General features: G+C 43.9%; 6 protein-coding genes across 11 annotated transcripts; 3 read left to right on the top strand and 3 right to left on the bottom strand.

Moving 5' to 3' along the window:
* Positions 1 to 380: 380 nt before the first annotated feature.
* Positions 381 to 2,859, top strand: LOC108609332 (lipase 3). Of its 3 annotated transcripts, none has more exons than XM_089462897.1 (3): positions 381 to 486; positions 1,398 to 1,579; positions 1,645 to 2,859. In XM_089462897.1, the coding sequence occupies exons 1-3, from the start codon at positions 463 to 465 to the stop codon at positions 2,588 to 2,590; spliced, it is 1,152 nt and encodes a 383-aa protein (XP_089319023.1). In that variant the 5' UTR covers positions 381 to 462; the 3' UTR covers positions 2,591 to 2,859. The 3 variants fall into 3 exon arrangements, with proteins under 3 accessions (XP_089319023.1, XP_089319022.1, XP_017856593.1); XM_089462896.1 differs by lacking the exon at positions 381 to 486 and adding an exon at positions 529 to 1,290; XM_018001104.2 differs by lacking the exon at positions 381 to 486 and adding an exon at positions 534 to 1,130.
* A 510-nt stretch (positions 2,860 to 3,369) lies between these two features.
* Positions 3,370 to 6,715, bottom strand: Not10 (CCR4-NOT transcription complex subunit 10). 2 transcript variants are annotated; one of them, XM_018015171.2, is made up of 7 exons: positions 6,278 to 6,715; positions 5,693 to 5,743; positions 4,833 to 5,627; positions 4,438 to 4,765; positions 4,309 to 4,379; positions 3,894 to 4,235; positions 3,370 to 3,834 (listed from the first exon to the last, which is right to left on the bottom strand). In XM_018015171.2, exons 1-7 carry the CDS (start codon positions 6,295 to 6,297, stop codon positions 3,519 to 3,521), a joined length of 1,923 nt encoding a protein of 640 aa, XP_017870660.1. In that variant the 5' UTR covers positions 6,298 to 6,715; the 3' UTR covers positions 3,370 to 3,518. The 2 variants fall into 2 exon arrangements, with proteins under 2 accessions (XP_017870660.1, XP_017870644.1); XM_018015155.2 differs by lacking the exon at positions 6,278 to 6,715 and having other exon boundaries at positions 5,693 to 5,951.
* A 144-nt stretch (positions 6,716 to 6,859) lies between these two features.
* Positions 6,860 to 8,875, bottom strand: Snx3 (sorting nexin 3). The gene is made up of 3 exons (XM_018015350.2): positions 8,250 to 8,875; positions 7,531 to 7,626; positions 6,860 to 7,466 (listed from the first exon to the last, which is right to left on the bottom strand). The coding sequence occupies exons 1-3, from the start codon at positions 8,424 to 8,426 to the stop codon at positions 7,236 to 7,238; spliced, it is 504 nt and encodes a 167-aa protein (XP_017870839.1). The 5' UTR covers positions 8,427 to 8,875; the 3' UTR covers positions 6,860 to 7,235.
* A 294-nt stretch (positions 8,876 to 9,169) lies between these two features.
* Positions 9,170 to 11,680, top strand: LOC108616572 (DDB1- and CUL4-associated factor 10 homolog). 3 transcript variants are annotated; one of them, XM_018011865.2, is made up of 4 exons: positions 9,170 to 9,295; positions 9,482 to 9,844; positions 9,901 to 10,270; positions 10,327 to 11,680. In XM_018011865.2, the coding sequence occupies exons 2-4, from the start codon at positions 9,540 to 9,542 to the stop codon at positions 11,530 to 11,532; spliced, it is 1,881 nt and encodes a 626-aa protein (XP_017867354.1). In that variant the 5' UTR covers positions 9,170 to 9,295; positions 9,482 to 9,539; the 3' UTR covers positions 11,533 to 11,680. The 3 variants fall into 3 exon arrangements, with proteins under 3 accessions (XP_017867354.1, XP_089319021.1, XP_089319020.1); XM_089462895.1 differs by having other exon boundaries at positions 9,243 to 9,265; XM_089462894.1 differs by having other exon boundaries at positions 9,279 to 9,295; positions 9,411 to 9,844.
* A 109-nt stretch (positions 11,681 to 11,789) lies between these two features.
* Prp39 (pre-mRNA processing factor 39) lies at positions 11,790 to 17,492 on the bottom strand. Its single transcript, XM_018011833.2, has 8 exons — positions 17,337 to 17,492; positions 16,972 to 17,060; positions 15,827 to 16,715; positions 15,546 to 15,769; positions 15,363 to 15,488; positions 13,676 to 13,950; positions 12,331 to 13,617; positions 11,790 to 12,264 (listed from the first exon to the last, which is right to left on the bottom strand). The coding sequence occupies exons 1-8, from the start codon at positions 17,377 to 17,379 to the stop codon at positions 11,940 to 11,942; spliced, it is 3,258 nt and encodes a 1,085-aa protein (XP_017867322.1). The 5' UTR covers positions 17,380 to 17,492; the 3' UTR covers positions 11,790 to 11,939.
* Positions 17,493 to 17,535: 43 nt separating this feature from the next.
* On the top strand, positions 17,536 to 21,008 carry wdn (wings down). Its single transcript, XM_018011854.2, has 3 exons — positions 17,536 to 18,840; positions 18,903 to 20,161; positions 20,229 to 21,008. Exons 1-3 carry the CDS (start codon positions 17,789 to 17,791, stop codon positions 20,633 to 20,635), a joined length of 2,718 nt encoding a protein of 905 aa, XP_017867343.1. The 5' UTR covers positions 17,536 to 17,788; the 3' UTR covers positions 20,636 to 21,008.
* Positions 21,009 to 21,504: the final 496 nt, after the last annotated feature.

Raw genomic sequence — 21,504 nt, 5'->3', positions numbered from 1 at the left:
AATAAGTTTGATATAAATATTAAATATTTGAATTTAGAAAAATTATACTATTATACATTGTGTTTGTCTCATTTTATTTTAATTTTTATAACTTCAATTATTTTATTCAAATATTTTAAATATTAAAAATAAAATATTTTAAACCTTTAAAAATACAAAATTTAAAAAAATACAAATATTCTCAAAATAAAACAAGTTCTTGCAGTAGAGCACCTATTTTTTTTTAAGCACTGTAATTGAAGCGTTAACAGTTTTTATTTATGGTCATAGGCTCTCTTTCAGTAGTGGGCTGCTATAATTAAAAAACTACCATGGCATTTTGCCAAGTCATTGGGCGAAGCATAGGTGAGAAGGAGGATAGGGGGAGAGGGGCAAAGTTTCAGGAGAAGGGGCGGTCAATTGGCTACAAGTATTAAGCGCAGTGTAGAAAACTGACGCTCACTTGAAGGTAGTGGCGTCCGGATGCGCCGCAGCTTGGGCGCACAGGTAAGGCACACGACATGCAGGTGGCCGGCTGGCTGACTGCCTGCCTGGTTGGCTGGCTGACTTGCTGAGTGCGCTCAGTGGCTCAGCCGATTGGAGCTTGGAGCGGCGTGAGTAACAAGCCCTGCGACTCGACGATTGTCGCTCGGTGCGGCCCAAAGCCGCAAACGCGTGCACAGTCGATAAAACACATTCGAATCGAACGTTAGCAGCGAGCGCTGGCCACGATCGTGATCGCGACGACGACGACGACAACGACGACGAAGAGGGCAACGGTGACGGCACTTTGATTGCAATTTTCATTCATATCCATTCATGCGAACATATTGCGACTGCTTCTTGGCGCTGGTCTCTGTGCCTCGGCCGTTGTTTTTGAAAGCTCCGGCGGCACTTTCTTCTTTCATTGTGTGCGCTCGATCCTTTTGGCTCTGGCAAAGAAACGCGTGGCAGCTTTCATTTTCGATCGATAGCGAACCGGTTCGGACTAAACGGTTAATATTATTACTTAATCCAGCTTTCATGCAATCGCCATCCTGCCAGCCATGAGATTACTGCGTCTGGGCCTGGATTTCGTCATGGTGGCTCTGCTGCTGCGCCAGGTGCTGGCCACCATAAGACATTCGCGCGAAATTATTATCACAGATGCGGTAGGTGTGGTGGCACCAGCTCTGCCTGGGGAGGAGAGACCGTTCCAAGCTTTGTGACGTGCGCGCGCCACTGGAATTCCTAATTACTTGAATGTCACAACGCACGCATCGCTTGGCCTCCAAATGTCAAGCAATAAATGTGCCAACTGCGCGTGTGTGTGTGAGTGTGTGTGTGTGTGTGTGTGTGTGTTAATATTTGTGTTAGCCAAGTAAATACCTGAGTGTGACTTCCTGCCAATGTTTGCTCGGTTTTTGTGCTCGTTGCAGGTGCGCCGCATACAGCACGATGGCTACAATGTGGAGCAGCACAGGGTAATAACTAAGGATGGGTATGTGCTGACCCTACATCGTATACCCCAAGTCCAGCTGGATGCGAATGGAACGTTCTACACCGTACTGCGACGCCCTGTGGTATTCTTGCTCTCCGGTCTCTATGCCTCGTCGGATGTGTGCGTATGCGTGGCAGGTCTTCCGCTTGACCTGGTAACTGATATCTGCAGCTGTCCAATTGCAGGTGGCTGCTCAACGGACGGGAGGACTCGCTGGCCTATTTACTGTGGCGCGCTGGCTACGATGTGTGGCTGGGCAATAATCGCGGCAACATCTATTGCCGCCACAATCTTTGGCTCAACACGACAGATCGCGAGTTCTGGAACTTTAGCTGGCACGAGATGAGCGTCTACGATATGCCTGCCCAGATTGATCATGTGCTGCGCACTAGCGGCGTATCGCAGATGCATTTCGTGGGCATCTCTCAGGGCGGCACAGTGTTCCTGGTGCTCAACTCCATGCTGCCCCAGTACAATGCGGTCTTTAAGACGGCCACGCTGCTGGCTCCGGTTGCCTATGTGGACAATACGCAAAGTGGCTTGGCGAAAATCATCGGACCGATCTTGGGCACGCGCAACTACATCTCCAAGATCCTCGAGGGCGTTGAGATGTTCTCAACGAACAAGTTCTTTAAGAAGTTTCTGTCGATGACCTGTCTGGACAATGAAAAGCCTTTGGTGTGCATCACCCGGCTCTGGCCAGCGGTAGGCTATGATACGCGCTTCCTCAACAAGACCCTGCTGCCGGATCTGATGGCCAACTTTCCGGCGGGCGGTTCCGTGAAGCAGCTGATGCACTATTTTCAGGGATACGTGTCTACCAAATTTCGACAGTACGACTACGGCCCGGAACTCAACTGGCTGCACTATCAGCAGCTGGAGCCACCGGAGTATGTACTGGAAAATATGAAGACGCCGGTCACAATTTTCTTTGCGGAGAACGACTATATTGTGGCACCAGCGGATATCTGGCGTCTGGTCGCACGTCTGCCCAACGTCGAGGCCGTCTACAAGGTACCCTGGAAGCGCTGGAATCACTTTGACTTTATCTGCGGTCTGGGTGTGCGCGAATATATCTTTGACAACATTGTGCTCTCCATGAATCGATACGAGCAGCGCCGCAGGCGTTGATCAAAAAGCCCCACAAAATGAATGTTTTTCTGTGCTGCAAGAGTCAAGTGATATGATACTAAACAGGTTCTCAGATTTCCTCTTGAAATCTTAACTCTCCCAGCAGAATCGTGGCCATAGAGTGTTATATGCCAGGGACCTGCAGCCACAACTTCTACCAGTGCCAAATACTTAGCTAAGAATATATATTGAATCCATGGTTGATTCTTTGTAAGATATTACCTGCGGATATACGTACTGATTAATAAATATATTATTTATAGTTTCGACTTAAAGTCTTTGAATTAAAACTAGAATAAACTGCTTCCGAATGGCAGTTATCGAAATCGAGTTGAGAATTTTGAAATACTTGCCAAGAAATTTTAAATGAATACTAAATTCATATTTTTTAAAATTGAATTTCTTTCTCTAATACTAGGTTTTAAATTGTGAAGGCTGTAGTATCTGCCTGTACTTCGCATCGCCAAAGTTATATCAACTTGACTTGGATTTTTATTATATTATATTTTTACAAATTACATAAGTCACGAACATTTAGAAAACCCCCCTTTTTGGCAAATATGCAAAGATGCACAGTTTCTAAACCATAGAGGATTAGAGTCGAACTTATATTTACTTTAATTTTCTTATCCTACATCAGTCATAATATAAAAGTGTTTAAATATTTGCATATTCGTATTAAATCAATTATTGATAAATGCAAGAAAAGGGATTGATAGGACTGACTGCAAAACGAAATGAACTAAAACTAGAAACATACCGAAATGAAATACAGATAGTTCCTTTTGTTGCACAGCAAATAAATTTACAATCTTTAATTCAATGACATTAAGGATATATTAACAGTGGTCTGTTAGTGGTTTTGATATTTACATTCCGCATTGATTTGCTTATTGAATCCGTCTACGTTATTTACATCATCTGTTGTCTAATGGAGTGCAGTGGCGCTTATCTTGAGCTCAATGTAACGATGCAGAGTCAACGCTTTTTTGCTTACAATCGGATGTGTCAGCGTGCCCAGCAGACTTTTGGCTGCCTGGAAATCGTTCTGCAAGGCGAAAGTAACGGCCAAATTGTACCGGACAACATTCTGGGCAGCATCGAGGGACTTTAGCTGCCAGTCACGTGTCTCCAGATCAAGAGCATTTAATGAATTCACAAAAGTTGGCTCTAGATGGTCACGCGCCTCCCCGGATTTGTCCATCATCATTAAGGCCTCGCCCGCATACATGTGGCCCAGCAATCTGTATTTTAAATATATTATTATGAAAGTGTCTCCCACATTCGTAGCAAATGGACATACTTGTGTGCGTCGGAGAGACGCTCGCTCTGCAGCAGATGCTTTGCCATTTCCAGTGCGGTGACGTGGTCACCCAGACGCAGGGACACAAAGCTGTGCGCCGCATAAATAGCATCTAACATGTTTTCCATCGATTCTAAGCTAATCGGCTTCGATGGGTTGCAAAAGTTATTGTCCTGTGTTTGACTCCATAGCTGCTGTGACGAGTCTTTTGGATCCAGTGTTTCGTCAGGCGAGGCAGCCATATAGAAACTAGCCTTGTATTGCAGAGATAGGGTGAGAGCGTTGCGCAGGCATAGAGCTGCAAATTCAAGTGTTGGCTCCGGCACCGCAGTGGAGTGCGCTCTGCAGGGATGTGCAAGAGAAATGCATACAAAATTACAATTCGCTTTTACAAAGCTAACATTTTGATACTCACCCATATGGTTTAGATCCTGTTGAGTTTAGGCCACTATCTATCGTATGGCGATCCTTTCCAGGTAGTTTTTGCTAAAATATGTAATAATATGATCAGAGAAATTGAATTGATTAAGGCATAATGGCTTACCGCCTCATGCTCCATAATGCAGGCTTCGGCCATTCGATACCAAAGACGTGGATTACTGTGGTACTGCTTAACTGGCACCAGGAAGCACTGAAACGCCTCTTTGGGTCTACGCAGATGCAGCATGGCGATGCCCAAGTTATACATGATCTCACACGACCGTGCCAATCCCATTGTTTGCAGAGAGCATTGCCGTAAATTCGATGTTAGCTGCTGATCGAAGCGCAGTGCATTCTGAAAGAATTTTGCCGCGATTGCGTAATGTCGTACACGCAAATGGATAACTCCCATATTGTTGGCGATGCACGTGCTCAGTTGCGGCGTGACAGTTCTAAAAAAAAAAGAAAGAATAATGCCATTAGTTAAACAAAATTAAACCAATGACTAATCTAACTTACCCGGCCTGGGTACAGTCATCGTTGATGCGCATCAGCTGTTTAGCGGCCATCTGAAAGTCTTTCATGATGTAATACTGCTGCGCCTTCAGCGCCGCAATCTCTGGTGTCCCATCCTCGGTTATGACCACAGGCTTGCGATTAAGCACATGCGTTAGCAACTGCAATAGCCGGAGAATGCTACCGTTTTCGCCAGCAGCTCTCGTTACACTACTATCTAGAATTGGCGTTGCGCTCGCCACAGCTGTGGGCGCTGTTGCGGATGCAGCACCTGATGCAGCGGCAGCGGCAGTCGAGGCTGTAGCTGTTGTCGGTTCCTCCAGGCTGCTACTGGCACTTGCGCCGGGTGCACTAGCCACTAAATTCAATTTATACTGTAAATAGTCGAGAAATGCTTCAGCGCGATTTAGCTGATTGGTGGCCAACAGCAGCTGCAACTGCAACGTGGCAACAAGCGCAGCCATTTGCTTCTCCAGTGCCTCCAGCCTGGTCACCAGTGGCGTTAGCCTATCCAGTGCCGTGCCGTACATATGCCGATGAAAGTATATGACCGCTTTGTTGTAGCGTGCCACGGTAAGGGCGCTGCCGACATTCTTTAGTGCAAGCGGCACAGTCGGCTCGCCAGGCGCCGGTTGGTCATTACCCAGCTTTTCAAGTTCATTGAGCAGCGTCTGGTGTTCCAGGCAACCAGTTTTGTAATAATTCACCACTGCCCGATTGTGACGCAGTATAAGGCCGCTGCTCTCACCTTTCGTCTCCAGCTGCTGTAACAGCTCCAGGCATCGGTCATACTCCCGACTGTTGGGCGGGAAATAGGTTATGTCTGTGAATGTATGGATTTATGAATTGTGTGCGGCGCTTACTTGTTGAACTGTTCATGGGCCTGGCAGAGTAGATTGTAATTTTCGTCATCGCTGTCTTGCGTTTTCGTCGGAGAATCCGCAGAGTCCATGCCAAAAATAAAAAAACAAAAAAAGCACATACATACATGACAACCCTATTCACACATACACTTATGACAATACTATAGCTATCCCGCTCGCACATCACAACGTTGCAGCCCTGCGCACAATGACTGAGCCGGCACGCACGGTTGCATTGTGTGCGTGCCGACCTGATGATCGTTTTATTAAATAATTAAGAATTGTTCATTTTATGAATTTTCTGTTTAACTAATTTTAAAAATAAATCTAAAAACTAACATGTAAGGTTTAATACCTTTAATTAATTTAAGAGTTAAAATTAAAACTGCAGCAATAAATCAAAAGATAAATTATTAAAAAAAAAAACCAGTTCACAAATAATTGTTTTAATAAAATGTAATTGTACAACAAGGCTTTCTTAGCGGGATAAACTATAGATACGTGAAATCAGACATAAAAATAGGTTTGGCTCAAAATAGTTAGGCCAGAGGTTATCTTAAAATAAACGGAAATAGAATTACTTACCCTAACACTTTGCGAAACATCACGTTTTTTAAATTTAAATATATAAGCGAAAATTGTTACGCATTAGTTTTGGGGTAAAGTGTATTATAAGTTATGATATACTCTGTAAAAATACATGTCGAATTGCTTTGCGTCGATTGCTATGGCTTAGGTTTTCAAAAAATAAATAAAAAACTATTGGAAAGTTTAATAAAATACATGTATTATTATTGGAATTATTTTGAGTTGATTCGAAATACAATACATATATTGTTCACTAAAATAATTCAAAAATATTCAGTAATTTGCACAACAGTTGCAACTGTATAATTATATATATATAGTACTAATCCATGGATGTGGAGGGTAACTTTTTACTGTCGCAATTATTAACTCAATCATTTAAATTTTATACAACAACTAAAGTTTTTGGAGTGGATTGAGGTGGAGGAGGAGCAGGGATGTGCTCACACTCGGATTCGAGACGTTCTCAAGCCCTACAGACTTGTCCTGCAATGGGACTCGTCGCGATGAGACGGTGCGACGGCCAGTCCGTACTGTTTTGATGGATGTATGTATGTATTATGTACACTAGAAGGTAAATATGTGTGTATATTTTATATATATTATATATATTGTATAGTATATAATTTGTATTGTATGTATACCATTGCATATAAACATATTAATTTAGCAATAAAAATTCCCAATACTTCAGCTGGAGCATGCTTAACATTAACTGAGCCACATCCGCTCGCCCCAGCTGAAGAAGCAGTTGGTGTTTCAATTTCTTTTTAACATCTATTATTTCGTTATTACTCGTAACTGGCTAAACACACACGCACACATACAACACACGGATTGATTTTGCCTAATTGGTTTTTCGTAATTTTCAATTCTTAAGTTTTGTTCGTTTCGAGCTTTTGCTTCATTGCATTGCTACTGCTGTTATTGCTATCCTGAGCGGGAATCAGCGACCTTATGTGTTGCGTATCTTGCCGGGCACATAGTTTTTATCGATGACATTCTCCTGCAGGAACATATGCAGGCAGCGCTCGTTCTGCGCCAGCGGATGTCCGGCTATCTTATTGATGAACGCCTCCAATCCCTTTCTTCGCTCTTCGATGAAATTCTCGTCAAAGAGACCCTCGTCGCCACGGAAAGGCATCTGTCGCTTCCATGCCTTACCAGGCAATGGCGGCACCACAATCTGCGTTTCATCAACCAAAACTAAATGAGAATGTGGCTCAAAGGTATCCGTACAGCATGCTTACCTTGCTATCGCGCTCCAGCTCGTTTCTTAGCCATTCAAAATCGCTGTAGCGGCGTCGCACACTCGATTCCTTTACTTTGAATACCGGCAAATTGGTCTGTCATAAGAGTAAAAATATTGTTCAATATAAAGTTGATTTTATACAATTGCCCTCAAAATATTTGTATCTATTATTCCAGCCCGCATATCATACATCCGTATATCAGAGAATGACTCAAGTATATTTTAATGCCACCCAAAAATCGGACACAAAGCGAACGTCTGTGGACAATGCTACACAAAACGCCTGCTGGTATACCCTATTGCTAATACAAATGAATGTAGTGACAATGCGTTTTACTTATATTGGGTATAATTTTCGGCGGTTGTCAGGAATTTTAAGATAGTAAGAGATCCAAAAAATGATAAACATTGAATATCGATATATAAATGTAACTTAGTAAAATGCAAATTGAAAAATACAGACAGGGTATCCAACAGTCAGACACTATCTATACTAGTTCACTTTTGTTGTGACTAATAAGTATTGCTCAGTTTATAGGCGTATCAGACACAGCACACATTTATACAAATGCCCCCAGAGCAGTTACGCACACACTTACACAACCACGATTACTTTATCACCAGTTTTGGCACTTTTGTGCAAGCTCTGCCCGCTGATATTTTGCATACAAATGTAGATGACCCACTGGAGCCCCGACATAGGACTGTATTACTCACCCTCATGCGCACTTCATAGTCTGTGTAGCGCTTCTTGCCCGCCGCCATGGTGGTTAACGGATTGACAACGTCGATTTCGAGGAAATTTGCGGGCACGGCGTAGGCATCGTCTAGCGTTTGTTTCTTAACATTGAGACGACGGGTGGCGTCAGCGGTACCGTCGGACTCAACCATCATAATGCTGCAATCTGCTGCTGTTTCTGCTTACGGACTTCTAGATGCAAGCACGCCCCTCTTGTGGTCAGTCTCTGCCACGAAATGTCGCAGCGACCGCTTTGCCTGCAATGCAAATAAAAAGAAAAGAAACGCACACGCACACAAGAAACGAGTTTTTGTATTGGTTGCTCTGTTGTGTAGTTGTCGTGGTTGTGGCTGGCGCTATCTCTTTGTTTGCTGCTACTGCAGTTGTTGTTCTTTTAATTTTTACTGTCGGCTTAGCTTAGGTAATTGTGGTGAAATTTTAATTACTACGCTCGCTTTCAGTTTGATTCGCACGCAAAGTTCAATCGATGCCACATTTAGATGACAAGTGTTAACTAGTTTAATTTAATTAATTGTACATAAAATACACTTTCTACACTTAATCCAATAATGCCAAAATGTGCCTAAAAAATACAGTGCAGGGTTGCTATACAAAATTCAGGGCTGTATCTCTGGTTAGTGCAGGTACGACATTGAGAAACAGTAAAAACAATAAAATAAAAAAAATTAAAAAATTATATTTTAATCAAAATAAATGAAAAAATGCATGCATATAATATAAATAAATAAATATATATATTCATTTTGTAGATGTAATTTTCTACTTTTTATTGTATTTATAAATAAATAAATAAATTTATGAATAAAACGATAGTTACCTTACATATTTATTTGAATCGTATATATTTTACTAATTATAAACTTCATTCATGCATAAAATATAAACAAGCAAGCAAGCTATTAACAACATTCTACATGCCGATATTTCAAACAGTCATAATCAGGGTCAGGGCTGTCAAATGTTTATGTAAATCGTAAGCTATATGGAATTTATTGATATAAAGGTGGTGTATCATTACGTAGAATGTTCTTTTTAAAAATGATTTAATAATGCATTTAGTAATAATTAGATTAGTGCTACAAATAATTTCAACTTGATTAGGATTCGATGTTTTACAGTGACCGGTCACAGATTTACCGATACCGATACCGATTTACTCTACTCAGTCGAAAATTTTTACTATACACAGCCCACCAGATCTGCAAAGTGGCAACAGATAAAGCGGATTGTGCACATATATTAACAACATGGAGCACTATCTGAGCCGACGAGAGAGCTGTTGGCAGCAACAGCATAGGCACACGGGTGTTGAGAATATGCTGATGCGCCGCATTTACAGCTCAATGGGCATGTTCAACAGTTACCATTCCAATTGCAATCCAGGCACGGCCGGACAGGACACTGGTGCCATATACAATCTGGAGTTCAATGCTGATGGCAACATGGTTGTTGCGGCCACTGAGCGCAAGTGCGTCCTCGTTTTTGACGCCATCACTCAAAAGGAAATCTTCAAAATTCCCGATGCTCACTCAGACAGTGTTAATTGCATTAAGTGAGCATTGATGGGTATAATTTTTATTGCTTATTAAATCAAATATTATTTTGTAGATTTTTCGATGATCGTTTGTTCGCCACAGGCTCCGATGACTTTACAGTGGCCTTGTGGGACCTGCGCAACATGAAACAAAAGATGCGTGTACTTCATGGTCATTCGAATTGGGTGAAAAACATAGAGTACTCGTCCAAGGATAAGCTGCTTGTTACCTCTGGTTTTGATGGCAGCATATTTACGTGGGACATTAAGTCACAGACTGAGCAAGGCTTGATCTCTCAGCGTGTTTTCCATGCCAGTGGGCTAATGCGTTGTCGAATTTCACCTGCCGGAGATAAGTTGGTTTTGTGCACCAGCAGTGGTTACATTATGATTGTGCACCATTTGGATCTGACGACATTACACAAGGACCTGTGTGGATTCCGGGTAAATTGGCATTCATTTCAATATCTTCAGGTAGCCTAATATGTTTCCCACCATAGCCTGGCATCTACAGACTGATGCAGCTGGGCGATCAGTACATACCACAGGCTGCGAAATATGATCATGTCTTTTCGAAGTACCAGAAGAAGAATCGTGTGGAATTAGTGACAGATTTTCCAGAGCAAAACGATGCGGAGATGATAATGGCGCTACAGATACATCCACAGTGCCGCTGCATGCTGACCAGGAATGTTAGCTGCGATGAACAGAGTGAATGGACTTGCATCCATGATATCAACGAGGAGCCAGAACTGATTGATGACGACAGTAATGATGAGGACGAGCCCTTGACCAAGAAGAAGCGCACACTATCGGCCCAACCGACTGAAACAGAGCAAGAAGACCCACCACAGCGTGGTGCACAAGGTCGGTCTCATGTGCGCCGAATATTTTACCCGCGTAGAGTGAACGGCACAATGTCACTGGTCAGTGCGCGCTCCGATAGCTTTATACCGGACATCTGGGCGGCTGAAGTAACAGTGCAGGAGAGAGCTATACGCCAAAGTCGAGCACGAAACTCTGCCAATCATGTCAGCGGCTACAACTTTGTTTACGCCATCAGTAGCGGGGTTCTGCCACTGCGCTACTCCTCGGCCGCTCGTTTTCTGGGCGGTGCTGCACGCACACGTGCTGCCCTGGGTGGAGATCAGAGTACACAGACAGAACCTACTGCTGCAACCTCAGAGACAGCCGGTAGTCGGAGCAGTAGCACCAGTGGCAGCGGCGCTACTGCTAGTGCTAGTGGGAGTAGTAATACCAATAATGAAACCACCGTCGGCGCAGAACTTGGCGCAGGTTTGCGCATGCGCCCGCTCAGCAACATCTCAGCTGCAGCTGTGGCAACGGCAGGCGAGAATGCTGCACATACCATATTAGTGAATGCTAAGAAACTGCTATACTATGCCTCCGAGACAAACAATAAGCCAGGCTTCATCAAGGAGCCGGGATTTTCGGCGGATGGCCGAGTCATATGTTCGCCTTATGCCAATGGCGTGCGGCTGCTCGGCTATCAGGCAGACTGCAGTGACTATCCCAGTCAAGTGATGCTGGAACAGGTGAAGCATAGTCCACGGCAACTAGTGGAGTTGGCCAACATTGTTGAACACCAGGATGTGGTGCTTTGTGCCAAGTTCAGTCCACGCGAGCCACTTCTAGTAACTGGATGCAATAGTGGCGAAGTGGCTTGGTATCGGCCATGTCTCTAGATGACAAAAGTAATTTGTAAACTGTAAATTTTTTTTATTAGCTCTAGACACGTTTCCTAATTTCTCGAGTAACAACAACAACAATGTAATTGCCAATAAATTTTAATATCGGGCGATTACAGAGAACCGATTAAATTAATATCCATAATAGTATAGTCTATGCATGTTTCTGTGTTTGTGTTTATATTTGTATTTGTATTGGTTGTGGATGTGTGTCTGTTGCACACAATATTCACATATGAATTTAAGCGCTCACGTATATTCTACATATTTATAAGTATGTATTTTAAGAAACAATTATAAAATTACAAATATCTTTACATTAGACTTTAACGAGGCTAACTCTGGCGCCACCACCCATTGCTGGTGTGATAGGGGGAACGCGACTGGGCGAAATAATGCCTGTTTCAGTAATAGTTACCATAACCACTCCACTGGCCATAACTGTAGCCAGCACCGCCGGTACTAGCACCACCACCTCCCCCAGAGCTGTAGCCGCCCCATTGATTGTAGTAGGAGTCGTACGATTGCTGCTGTTGCTGTGGCGGATAGGCCCCACCGCTCTGCTGAGCATAGTAGGCGCTTGAATTGACTGAGTTGTAATTGTAATTGGCATTGCCTGCCGCCGATCCACCATTGTTGTAGGTACTCGGTGCGGCAGATGAGCCGCTGGAGGCAGCGGCGTTGTCCTTGGTGCTAGTAGAATTCTTGCGACTTGGACTTGCGTCATTGCTGGGGAGGCAAAGAAAAACAAGAGTTAGTTTTATATCAGTTAAGTTCAGTTCCGTTTGACTTTACCTTTTCTTTTGCGCCTCGTTGGCCTTGCTAAGAGCAAGTTGCAGCGCTCGTTGCGCATCCTGCAGACCCTTGGCAGTGCTGCCAAAGTCCTCTAGAAACTCAACCTTTCGCTGCGCAAAGAGCACCTTCTGGTCTGGCTCAATGTCAGCGCGTGCCATAAACTTATCCATAATCTGGACGATCTCCTGCTCCACAACCTGCGGTCGCTGCAAGCACAAGTCAATCATTTGTAGGGCAACACGAGTATTGGCCGGATCTCGTTCTAGAATCTTCTGTAGTACGGCCAGGCCACCGTCCAGATCATTGCAGATCTTGTTGAGAAATCGAGCGTATTTAATGGCCAAGCTGCCGGCAATTGCCTTGTTTTTGCTGTGCTCGATGTAATGTTCGTACAGCTCGCGGCATCGGTCCAGAGCGCCGCGACGTCGCTCGACATTGATGCGACGATAGGCAACTTGCAAGAGATTGGGGCAACGCTGTTCTAGGCGTTCCAGCACTTCGGCGGCGCCATCAAAGTTCTGCTGGCACTCCTCAAAAGCGGCCCACATTAAATGCAGACTAGGCTTCTCCGGATGATGGATGCGACAGGCACGTCGATAGACGTCACGTGTAATGTCCACTATATTTTGGCTTTGGTCATTCAGCGACTCCAGATAGCGCAGCATCTTCAGCCAGAATTCATCATACAAAGCGCAGGCAATAAGACAACGTTCGAAGAGCACCAGAATGCGTTCCCGATCACCCTTCTCGATCTCAAAGTCAAGGTAGTCCTTCCAGTTTTTCAGCTGAGCTCTTTCCAATGGCTTCACATGGAAATATGGTCGCTTTATGCCCTCCTCGAAGGACCAGCGTGCCGTAACCGCACTAACAGTCAACTTGTGCAGCTTGCGTCGCGCTGATATTGCTCTTTCCTTAATGGCCGCTATCTCCTCCTCGGTGAGCGTGCTGAGATCGCTAAAATCAATGTGCGCTGTCTTCGATGTCGCCGTCGCGGATGATGGCTCACTTGTGGATAGATCGGTGTTATTTGCTGATTCGTCAGCCATAGTTTCACTACTCTCTTTCGGTGACTTTCCGCCAGAGACATCTTTGTGCTTCTCATCGCGTTCCCGGTCGCGATCACGCTCACTCTTAGCATCCTTTGAGCTGGAGCTGTCACGACGACTTTTGGATGACGATTTGGACGACTTGCTTTGCTGGCGTTCGTGCCAATCTCTGCGCAAGCGAACCAACTCCTCGTTGCTAATCGTGGAGGTTATTGCTTGTTGATGAATAACATCTTGAAAACTGCAAGAGGAAGACATTTCAAAATCCAATCTAAGTTGGGAAATCAATTTTCACTCACTTGTCAAAGTGACCGTTGTAGCCCTGGGTAGGTATCGCAAGGAGACGATCGTATATCTGAACTACGCGGTGATAGCGCTTTGATTCATTCTCCCAACGTATGTAGGCATCCCAGAGCTTGTCTGAGCGAAACTCTAGGCCGCACGCCTGCACAGCCCTCTCGTATTGACTGCGAATGAATTGCTCCTCGTCACCATGATGCGACTTAATGTGCATCAGATAATGTATCCAAAGATCAACAGATAAGGGGATGGCTTCCAGACCGCGCTCAAATACCTACGTGTTTTTCGATTTGATTTTTTTGTTTTTTTTTTGTTTACAGAATTTTTTTGAATCGATTTCACATTTTTGATTGTTGAACGTAGAGAAGAAATAGAAATGTTTACAAAGATTTGAAAAAGACTTTAGCAATTTCCATACTTAGCACTTAGAAGACTAACTAACTCGGGCTGTTGTGTCTGTTGTAATTTTTGGTTTTTGTTGGTGGTGTCTCGGTGTCTTAGAAGTTAGCTTATGGTTCTTAAGTAGCTTAATTTGAAATACATAGAAACATACATAAGTAAGATAGACACACACACACAGATAAAGTAACACGATTCTAAATTGTATATATATAGTAATATTATATTAATGTTTTTTGCACATATAGACTTAAAAATTTCATTTAAACGCCATTTGTACTTACGGCTTCACGAGAAAACGTGTTGTAGGAGTCGAAGGAGTTGTATGGTGATAACGACAACGAAAACGTGCGAAGTAGAGCAGAGAGTTGATAAACGAACGGTTGACCAACTAGTCGAATTCGTGGGTCAGTTGTGATATATTTGTGGTTTGGTTTTTATTATACACTGAGCCCATTGAAAATGAGAAATCAGTGTATAACGGTTTCTTTTTAGTACAACGTAATGTTGCGGAATATACAACAAAAAGATTCTGTTGCAATTGAAGAACAACAATAACTGTGTCCGATAATTGAACGTGTTGTGAAAAGACAATTGTGAGCCTCTCTTTATCTAAAGTAACAGCTAATTAAACACATAAAATACGACATATTAAAGCACATAGACTGAGAAAAGGGGCGGCAAGCGAGATCCCAGGTCAACGATTGAGAAATCTAGGGATTAGAAAAAGCTGAATCTGAACAGATTTTCTTTAAGTTAAAATAATATTTGCTTGTGTAAGCAAATCAAATCAATCCAAAATTAAACATCAAGTTCAGAATGTATGTGAATGTAGAGTTTTGTATTGAGAAAATATTTTGGAAAATTTAGCTCAGACACGAAAATATTAAATACCAAATAATAGATATTCAGCTATCACTTAGAGCAGGGGACATGCAATATCAGAAATAAAAAGTCCTTGTATTGAATTTGTACTGCAAGAGCACGTATAACAAAGGATTAATCAATCGAGACCTTGTGCTACGCTGAAACTGACGCTGACCGCTGACTAAAAGTGTGTGGATCAGTTGGATTCTATATACATAAATATTTATATATACTGTTTCTGTAATTTAGTTTGTTCTGTTTTTTGGTAATCGTTGCTTTTATTGAATGTAGATTTTTTATTCAGTTATAATAAATTGCATTATAACAACACATGTAATATCAATTGTAATTGTAATATTAAGCATAAAACAAAGAATGGCAAAGTTTGTTTAATTGCATAAAAATGTGTTGGGTACTCACCTTATAGCAGTTGGCCTTGATGCCTTTGCGCTTCTCATAGTCCGCATACTTTCGCCAATAGCCATAACAGTAGGGGTAATGCGACAGGAATGTGTCGTAGGCTTCGCGGGCCGCCTCAGCATCCGACTAAATTAATGAATCGAATTACAAATTTATCCATTGGTTTTATCTGATTATACTCACCTCGCTATCTACGTATTGCAGCAAATATGTCCAGCCTGTGAAGTCCGATGGATCGTCTTTGACAACTCGCCAGTATTTGTCGAGATCCGGCAATTTTTTGCGCTCCTTCTCTTTATCTTTCTCCTTGTCTTTTTCCTTCTCCTTCTCTTTGTCTTTGTCACGCTCCTTATCCCTCTTTTGGCTGTCTTTTTCCTTGTCCTTGTCCTTGTCTTTGTGCTCGGTATCTATCGGAAAATATTTAAAGATTTTAATGTGTCCTTTTCTTGAAAATCGTAACCCACCTTCATCAACCCTAGGGCGCTTTTCTAGAGGTGGTGCATCGTTACTCTCTGTTGTTGGACTGCAGGGATTATATTGCTCCGGGTGCTTGCCTTTAGAACTCGCTTCACTGCTGCTCTGTTGCTCGTCATCAGCATCTTCTGCCCTTGTTGCATTCGAGTCCTTGCTAGCCTTTCGTTTCCCACTATGCTTCGATTCGTTATTGTTATTCGTAGGCAACTCATCCTCGGAAATGACTTCAGCATCAGCCGGCAACTCTGCGCGCTGTGGTGCTGGCAACTCCTCATCGGATACCTCTTCGGCATCATTAATTTCTGGCTTACTTGGTGGCGGCAACTCGTCTTCTGAGATGATTTCAGTATTTACAATAGTCGCATTGCTAGTGTCCATTTCGTGGTCAACTTCATCGCCTAAGCTCTCTGCTATCGCTTGATGTGAGATGGAATCCTCGGATGAGCTGAGTTTACTCTCAAGTGGCTGTAGTGCGTCTGAAGTTGATTCAAAGTTTGCTTTTTTGGCGTTCGTCTCATTTTCGTCATTTCCGCCAACAGAAGGTAAACTGTTGGCATTGTCGCCAGCCAAGGAAGCTAACAACGATGTGTCTACACCTTCTTCGGTTCGACTCTCTTTAACCTCATCACTGGTCTCAGAATGCTGTTCGGTGACGGCTCCAAAAGGAAATGACGAACTCTTCTCATCCACGCCGCCAGTCGTTTCAGCTGTGACTAACATATCCACATCGTCGTCTAGACTTTGCTGCAGTTGCGCAAGCTCATCGTATTGAATATCGTCAATGGCAGCAGCTGCTTCTGCTACAGCATGCTCTTCCTCTTTCGGATGCACCATAGTTGGTTGATTATTAACCTCGTTTTCCTCTTCTTGATCACTTAACTGGCAGAGTAGAAATAAATATATATAATAAAAATACATCTTGTAGATTTTAGACCTCTTAATTAATTCTTTTCCCTACTTCTCAATTGTTTTGCATAATCAGTTGGCCCTTGCAGAAAAATCACCTGGAAGCCATCATTTACGAATGGAACAACGCCACATCCGCATGAAGATGCATGTTTTTCATCATATGCAAACCGCAAGAGAGAGAGAGAGTACGTGTCTATGTTTGAGTGAGGTTGTTTGAGATACTGACCTGCGCTTGCCGCTTGGATGTTCGACGCGTAGCTCGTGTTGGCGCTGCTGCTGGTGCAGCCACAGGTCGACCCGAACGCGTTCGCCTTGCTGCAATGTGTACAAGAAATTAAAACTCCGTTTATGATAAATTGAGCGCGTGAGTGTACATAAAACTGCACATATGTGTGTGTAAGTAGGGCTCTTTTCACAATGTGGTGGGTTTTTACGTATGCGCCGCGTGATGTTCACGTTTTTGCCAGATAGAATATGCTTTATTACAGCCTAAATAATTAATATGCTCGCAAAATAAGTTAAAGGCAATGTAATTAATATTCCAGAGCGCACTACAATCACATAAGTTACATGCTTTTTGGCATTATATACCTGAATTTTCTATTATAACGTTATCGTTTTGCTCAGACGCCATTTTTGTATTTGTGGCACACGCTGTGTGGTCACACTATTACAAAACTGGTCACAACAACAGTGAGACTGTAGTGATTTAGAGAAAAATTCTCGACACTTTATATAATAGCCGGTTATCGATAAGTGACGTTTGTGCAACCCTTAGCCGCAGCACAGGCGTCGCGTCTTGCAACACTGTTTGTCAAAATGGCGACTTGAGAATTCATAGCGTGACAAAAACAAAGCGCAATTCACAATATTTTTGGTATTTTTGTGCAATAATTAAGTGTTTTATCGTGCAAAACTTACCGAAATGTACAAATTAACAGTGCTGTGACTGTGAACTATAAATCAGTTAATGAAATTGACCAACGTCAGCGTCAAAAATAAAGAAACGCCGACCGCATAACCTTTACGTGTCGCAGTTGCGAATGGAGTGTAAAGGCAAATCAAAGAGAATGAATGAAGAGGCGCCAAGCAAAAAATTGCCGCCTAAAATATATGGCGGTGACTATGTGCCTAATGCAAGCACACCCACTAAAGCGGCCCACGATGAGATTCTCAGCTCACTGCTACGTATTAATAATTTTGACTCCATATCGAGCATTAAGGACGAGTCTCTGGACATTGATCTGTCCGCTTGTGTGACAATTAGTTCGGCGAGTTTCATCAACGGCAATAGCCTCTCCTCAACGGACTTTTGGCGCGTACTCGATGAAAGCGCTCAAAACAACACGGAGCTCAATTTGGCCGCGGATGTGTGTCGCGACGATTTGGTTGCTCCCACTCCCAGTCCCAGTGCAAGTCCCAGCGCGGTGAACGTGGCGAACCTTTCGAATGGCAGTGCTAATGATAACACCAATTCAGAATTTAATGTTACTTTCTTGAGGCCGGAGCCACCAAATGCGTTTACCAATTCTCCGTTTAAAAAGGTATCAACGACTCCAGTGAAGTTACCGTCACCTGAACAAATCCATATGCAGGCGGGCCAGACACCGCGAAAGGTCCGATTGCCAGCAGCCACAGCGGTGCGCCTGAAGGTATTCAAGGAAGAGCCCGTGGAGGAGAAACCGGCGCCGTCGGAGACCACAAAATCCCCGTTGCAGACCAAAGTGGAGATCTGTGAGGCAGAACTCACGCCGCATACGTTTACCATATTCCAGCAACAACAGCAACAGCAACAGGAGGAACCGAACGGAGAAATGCCACCACCAGCAGCTCCGCTAGATAACAGTGCAAAATTGGAGCTGGAAGCTATGCCACAGCCCCTCTACAAGTGCCTGGACTGCAATAGTTTGGTTTTGGACAGTCCGCAACTGGTGAACGCCCATAAGGCAGCCGCTCATAGTCTACGCATTACATACAATTGTGCCGAGTGTCAGCGGGAGTTTGAACTGTTGGCCGGTCTCAAGAAGCACTTGAAGACGCACCGCAGCGAGGGCCGAAAGGATACATGGAAGAAGTGCCCCGACTGTGGCAAATGGTAAGAGATATATAGGGGAAATTTAAATTGAAATTGAAATTTAAGCATATCCTATTTTACAGCTTAAAACTGGGAAGCATGTGGATGCATCGCAAGATTCATAGCGACAATAAGAAGTACCAGTGCGATATCTGTGGGCAGAAATTTGTGCAGAAAATCAATTTGACGCATCATGCCCGCATCCACTCCTCGGAGAAGCCGTACGAATGTCCGGAATGCCAGAAACGATTTCAGGAGCGTTCGCATTTACAGCGTCATCAGAAATATCATGCTCAGACGCGCTCTTATCGCTGTGAGAAATGTGGCAAAATGTACAAAACCGAACGCTGCCTGAAGGTGCACAATCTGGTGCACTTGGAGCAGCGTCCGTTTGCCTGCACCGTGTGCGACAAGAGCTTCATCAGCAACTCGAAGCTGAAACAACACTCGAACATTCATACGGGCATGCGTCCCTTTAAGTGCAACTATTGTACACGTGATTTCACCAACTTTCCTAACTGGCTAAAGCATACGCGACGTCGCCATAAAGTCGACCACAAGACTGGAGAACATCTTGAGAACATTCCCTCCTACTGTTCAAAGAAGTCGACAACAACTAAGGCACAGAAAGCGGCAGCAGCAGCAGCGGCAGCTGCCGCCGCCGCCACCACCACAACTGCTGCAGCAGCAACAACAGCCACAGAGGAGCCACAGGTCGGAGCTGATGCAGATGCGCAGCAGCCCAGCAGAGAGCCAGCCAAGCCGACAGTTAGTAATGCACCAGCGCCAGCGGCAAAGCAGACACGCAAAAAGAAACAGCCACAGCAAGCTACATTGGCCGCCTTGGGCATCACATTGCCCGCAGGCACTGCATTGCAGCAGGTGCATCCGCTGCCCGTACGAAAAGTGACGAATGCTGCTGCTGGTGTCGCAGCGGCACCACAATCAACACCATCACCAGCGCTGCCGACGTCGCAGTCCACTGCTTTGCCCACCAAGCAACTGAAGACTAAGCGGGAACGCAAGCAATTGACTCCCAAGCAGTTGCAACAAAAGCCAGCTTCAGGCGCTACATTATCTGTTGCCGTGCCGCAGATTAAAAAGGAACCGCTGCAAATTCAGAGTCCATATCTAGATCTGAACGGCCTGAGCCTGACATCAGCCGAGGATCTGATCATGGAGCAGGCGTTGGAGATGGAGGAGAGCGGGATGTTTGTTCCAACCGTAGTTAGTACCGATATTGGCACCTCCGACAATGCCATTTCCTCCGAGGCAGCCGCCGCCCTGCACTTTCAAGTTAAAAACGAAATACCCGATGAACTGTTAGCTGACGAAGATTTCTGTAAGTCCATTGCGTCACTCACTATTCACGAGCAATATATTAATGTAATTCTCTTGTGTTCTTACAGTGCCTCATAAGCCCGTCAATGGCAATCGATTGGCCTGTCCCTCGCTTGAATCATCACCGTTCTCTTCGCCCGCGTCCATGGAACTGGCAGTTGTTTCCTCCTGCAACACCGCCAGCTCGACAACGACGCAAGTGAGCACAGGTCGTACCGCCAACTACTATTTGCCTGCCTTTACGTTAAATGCTCAGGGCAAGCTGACCAGTTGCACGAGCACTGGAGCGGGCAACATGGGTCTGGGGTCTGGACCCACCCAGGTGTCGATGGTGCCGCTTTTGGTGCACTCAAATCAAATATTACCCTCGGTGGATACGCTGCTGTTTACCACACAGCCAGGCAATCGATTCTTCTCCGGCAAGGCAGTCGCTGGCGCACAAGCAGCGTCAGCTGCCACGCCCCATATGACATGATCGCACGACGGCTACTAAGCCGTCGTCAATTGTTTCAACGATCTCCTGTGTCTTAATTAAGCTAGGGTTTGCGACCACCTCCGCTTTGCCAGAGTAAAAGGCAATGATACGGATTATCTTGAGAATAGTCCTTAAAAACTTAAGTTAGATACGACGCTATGTTTGTTTTAGTAATAGACCATAAGCAACCTTCTACATAGAGCTAGGCATCAATGTATATACAAGTACATAAGCAGACATATATATACATTTATATATATGTATATTACATATACATATACATATGGCATACGTATATATGTGTATTATAAATTACCACCAATTTATTATTTCTACGCTTAACACCAATTACAATAAAACAAAATCAATAAAATTCTTATATATTTTTAGCAAAAACAGTATGAAAGGCTCCACTGTATCTTTAGCGAACGTGGCTTGCCAAACTGTGCCAGCCAGTGGCTCTCAAACTGTATGCGCTGCAGATTGGTACCCTCGAGGGTATTCTTTGTATAGGTTGCTCTGGGTTCGCTACGTTGTTATTGCACCATCCGCCTGCCACTTAAATGGTCACATATCAAAGGCAAGCGAATCGCTTCAACGTTTAGCCTCCGGTTGGGGTGGTTTCAGGGTGGTGCAGGGTGATTTGTGCGGTTATGTGGCTTTGCTTATGCTGTTCTGCGTTGTTCCCTTTCGCGCTAGTGAACAGTTCAAACGTTTTCCAAACAGCATTGAATGTATGTATATACATATATGTATATGTATGTATATTTATATAATAATTAGTGCCACTTGACTGCAGGTCAGTTCAGCTTGAGCATCCATAGATGTGTCGAGGCAGTGTTTATTTATACTTTTTCATTAATTGAAAT

This window comes from Drosophila arizonae, chromosome 2 (assembly GCF_054131065.1).
Source record: "Drosophila arizonae isolate 15081-1271.41 chromosome 2, UAZ_ARI_1.0, whole genome shotgun sequence".
In the NCBI taxonomy this organism is placed as follows: Eukaryota; Metazoa; Arthropoda; class Insecta; order Diptera; family Drosophilidae; genus Drosophila; species Drosophila arizonae.
This window is presented reverse-complemented; position numbering and strand designations above follow the sequence as displayed.

Bases quoted from the DNA above. Each gene is read 5' to 3' on its own strand.
- LOC108609332 (XM_018001104.2), top strand. From the start codon at position 1,026: ATGAGATTACTGCGTCTGGGCCTGGATTTCGTCATGGTGGCTCTGCTG. The intron at 1,131-1,397 runs GTAGGTGTGGTG...TGCTCGTTGCAG, and splicing joins AAATTATTATCACAGATGCG to GTGCGCCGCATACAGCACGA. The intron at 1,580-1,644 runs GTGCGTATGCGT...GTCCAATTGCAG, and splicing joins CTCTATGCCTCGTCGGATGT to GTGGCTGCTCAACGGACGGG.
- Not10 (XM_018015155.2), bottom strand. From the start codon at position 5,811: ATGTGCTTTTTTTGTTTTTTTATTTTTGGCATGGACTCTGCGGATTCT. The intron at 5,628-5,692 runs GTAAGCGCCGCA...CCCGCCCAACAG, and splicing joins GCCCATGAACAGTTCAACAA to TCGGGAGTATGACCGATGCC. The intron at 3,835-3,893 runs GTATGTCCATTT...TTTAAAATACAG, and splicing joins CGTCTCTCCGACGCACACAA to ATTGCTGGGCCACATGTATG.
- Snx3 (XM_018015350.2), bottom strand. From the start codon at position 8,426: ATGATGGTTGAGTCCGACGGTACCGCTGACGCCACCCGTCGTCTCAAT. The intron at 7,627-8,249 runs GTGAGTAATACA...CTCTTATGACAG, and splicing joins ACTATGAAGTGCGCATGAGG to ACCAATTTGCCGGTATTCAA. The intron at 7,467-7,530 runs GTAAGCATGCTG...GATGAAACGCAG, and splicing joins AGCTGGAGCGCGATAGCAAG to ATTGTGGTGCCGCCATTGCC.
- LOC108616572 (XM_018011865.2), top strand. From the start codon at position 9,540: ATGGAGCACTATCTGAGCCGACGAGAGAGCTGTTGGCAGCAACAGCAT. The intron at 9,845-9,900 runs GTGAGCATTGAT...ATTATTTTGTAG, and splicing joins GACAGTGTTAATTGCATTAA to ATTTTTCGATGATCGTTTGT. The intron at 10,271-10,326 runs GTAAATTGGCAT...TTCCCACCATAG, and splicing joins AGGACCTGTGTGGATTCCGG to CCTGGCATCTACAGACTGAT.
- Prp39 (XM_018011833.2), bottom strand. From the start codon at position 17,379: ATGGCGTCTGAGCAAAACGATAACGTTATAATAGAAAATTCAG. The intron at 15,770-15,826 runs GTGGGTTACGAT...ATTTTCCGATAG, and splicing joins GCGCCCTAGGGTTGATGAAG to ATACCGAGCACAAAGACAAG. The intron at 13,951-15,362 runs GTGAGTACCCAA...AAAAACACGTAG, and splicing joins TCAAGGCCAACTGCTATAAG to GTATTTGAGCGCGGTCTGGA.
- wdn (XM_018011854.2), top strand. From the start codon at position 17,789: ATGGAGTGTAAAGGCAAATCAAAGAGAATGAATGAAGAGGCGCCAAGC. The intron at 18,841-18,902 runs GTAAGAGATATA...CCTATTTTACAG, and splicing joins TGCCCCGACTGTGGCAAATG to CTTAAAACTGGGAAGCATGT. The intron at 20,162-20,228 runs GTAAGTCCATTG...GTGTTCTTACAG, and splicing joins GTTAGCTGACGAAGATTTCT to TGCCTCATAAGCCCGTCAAT.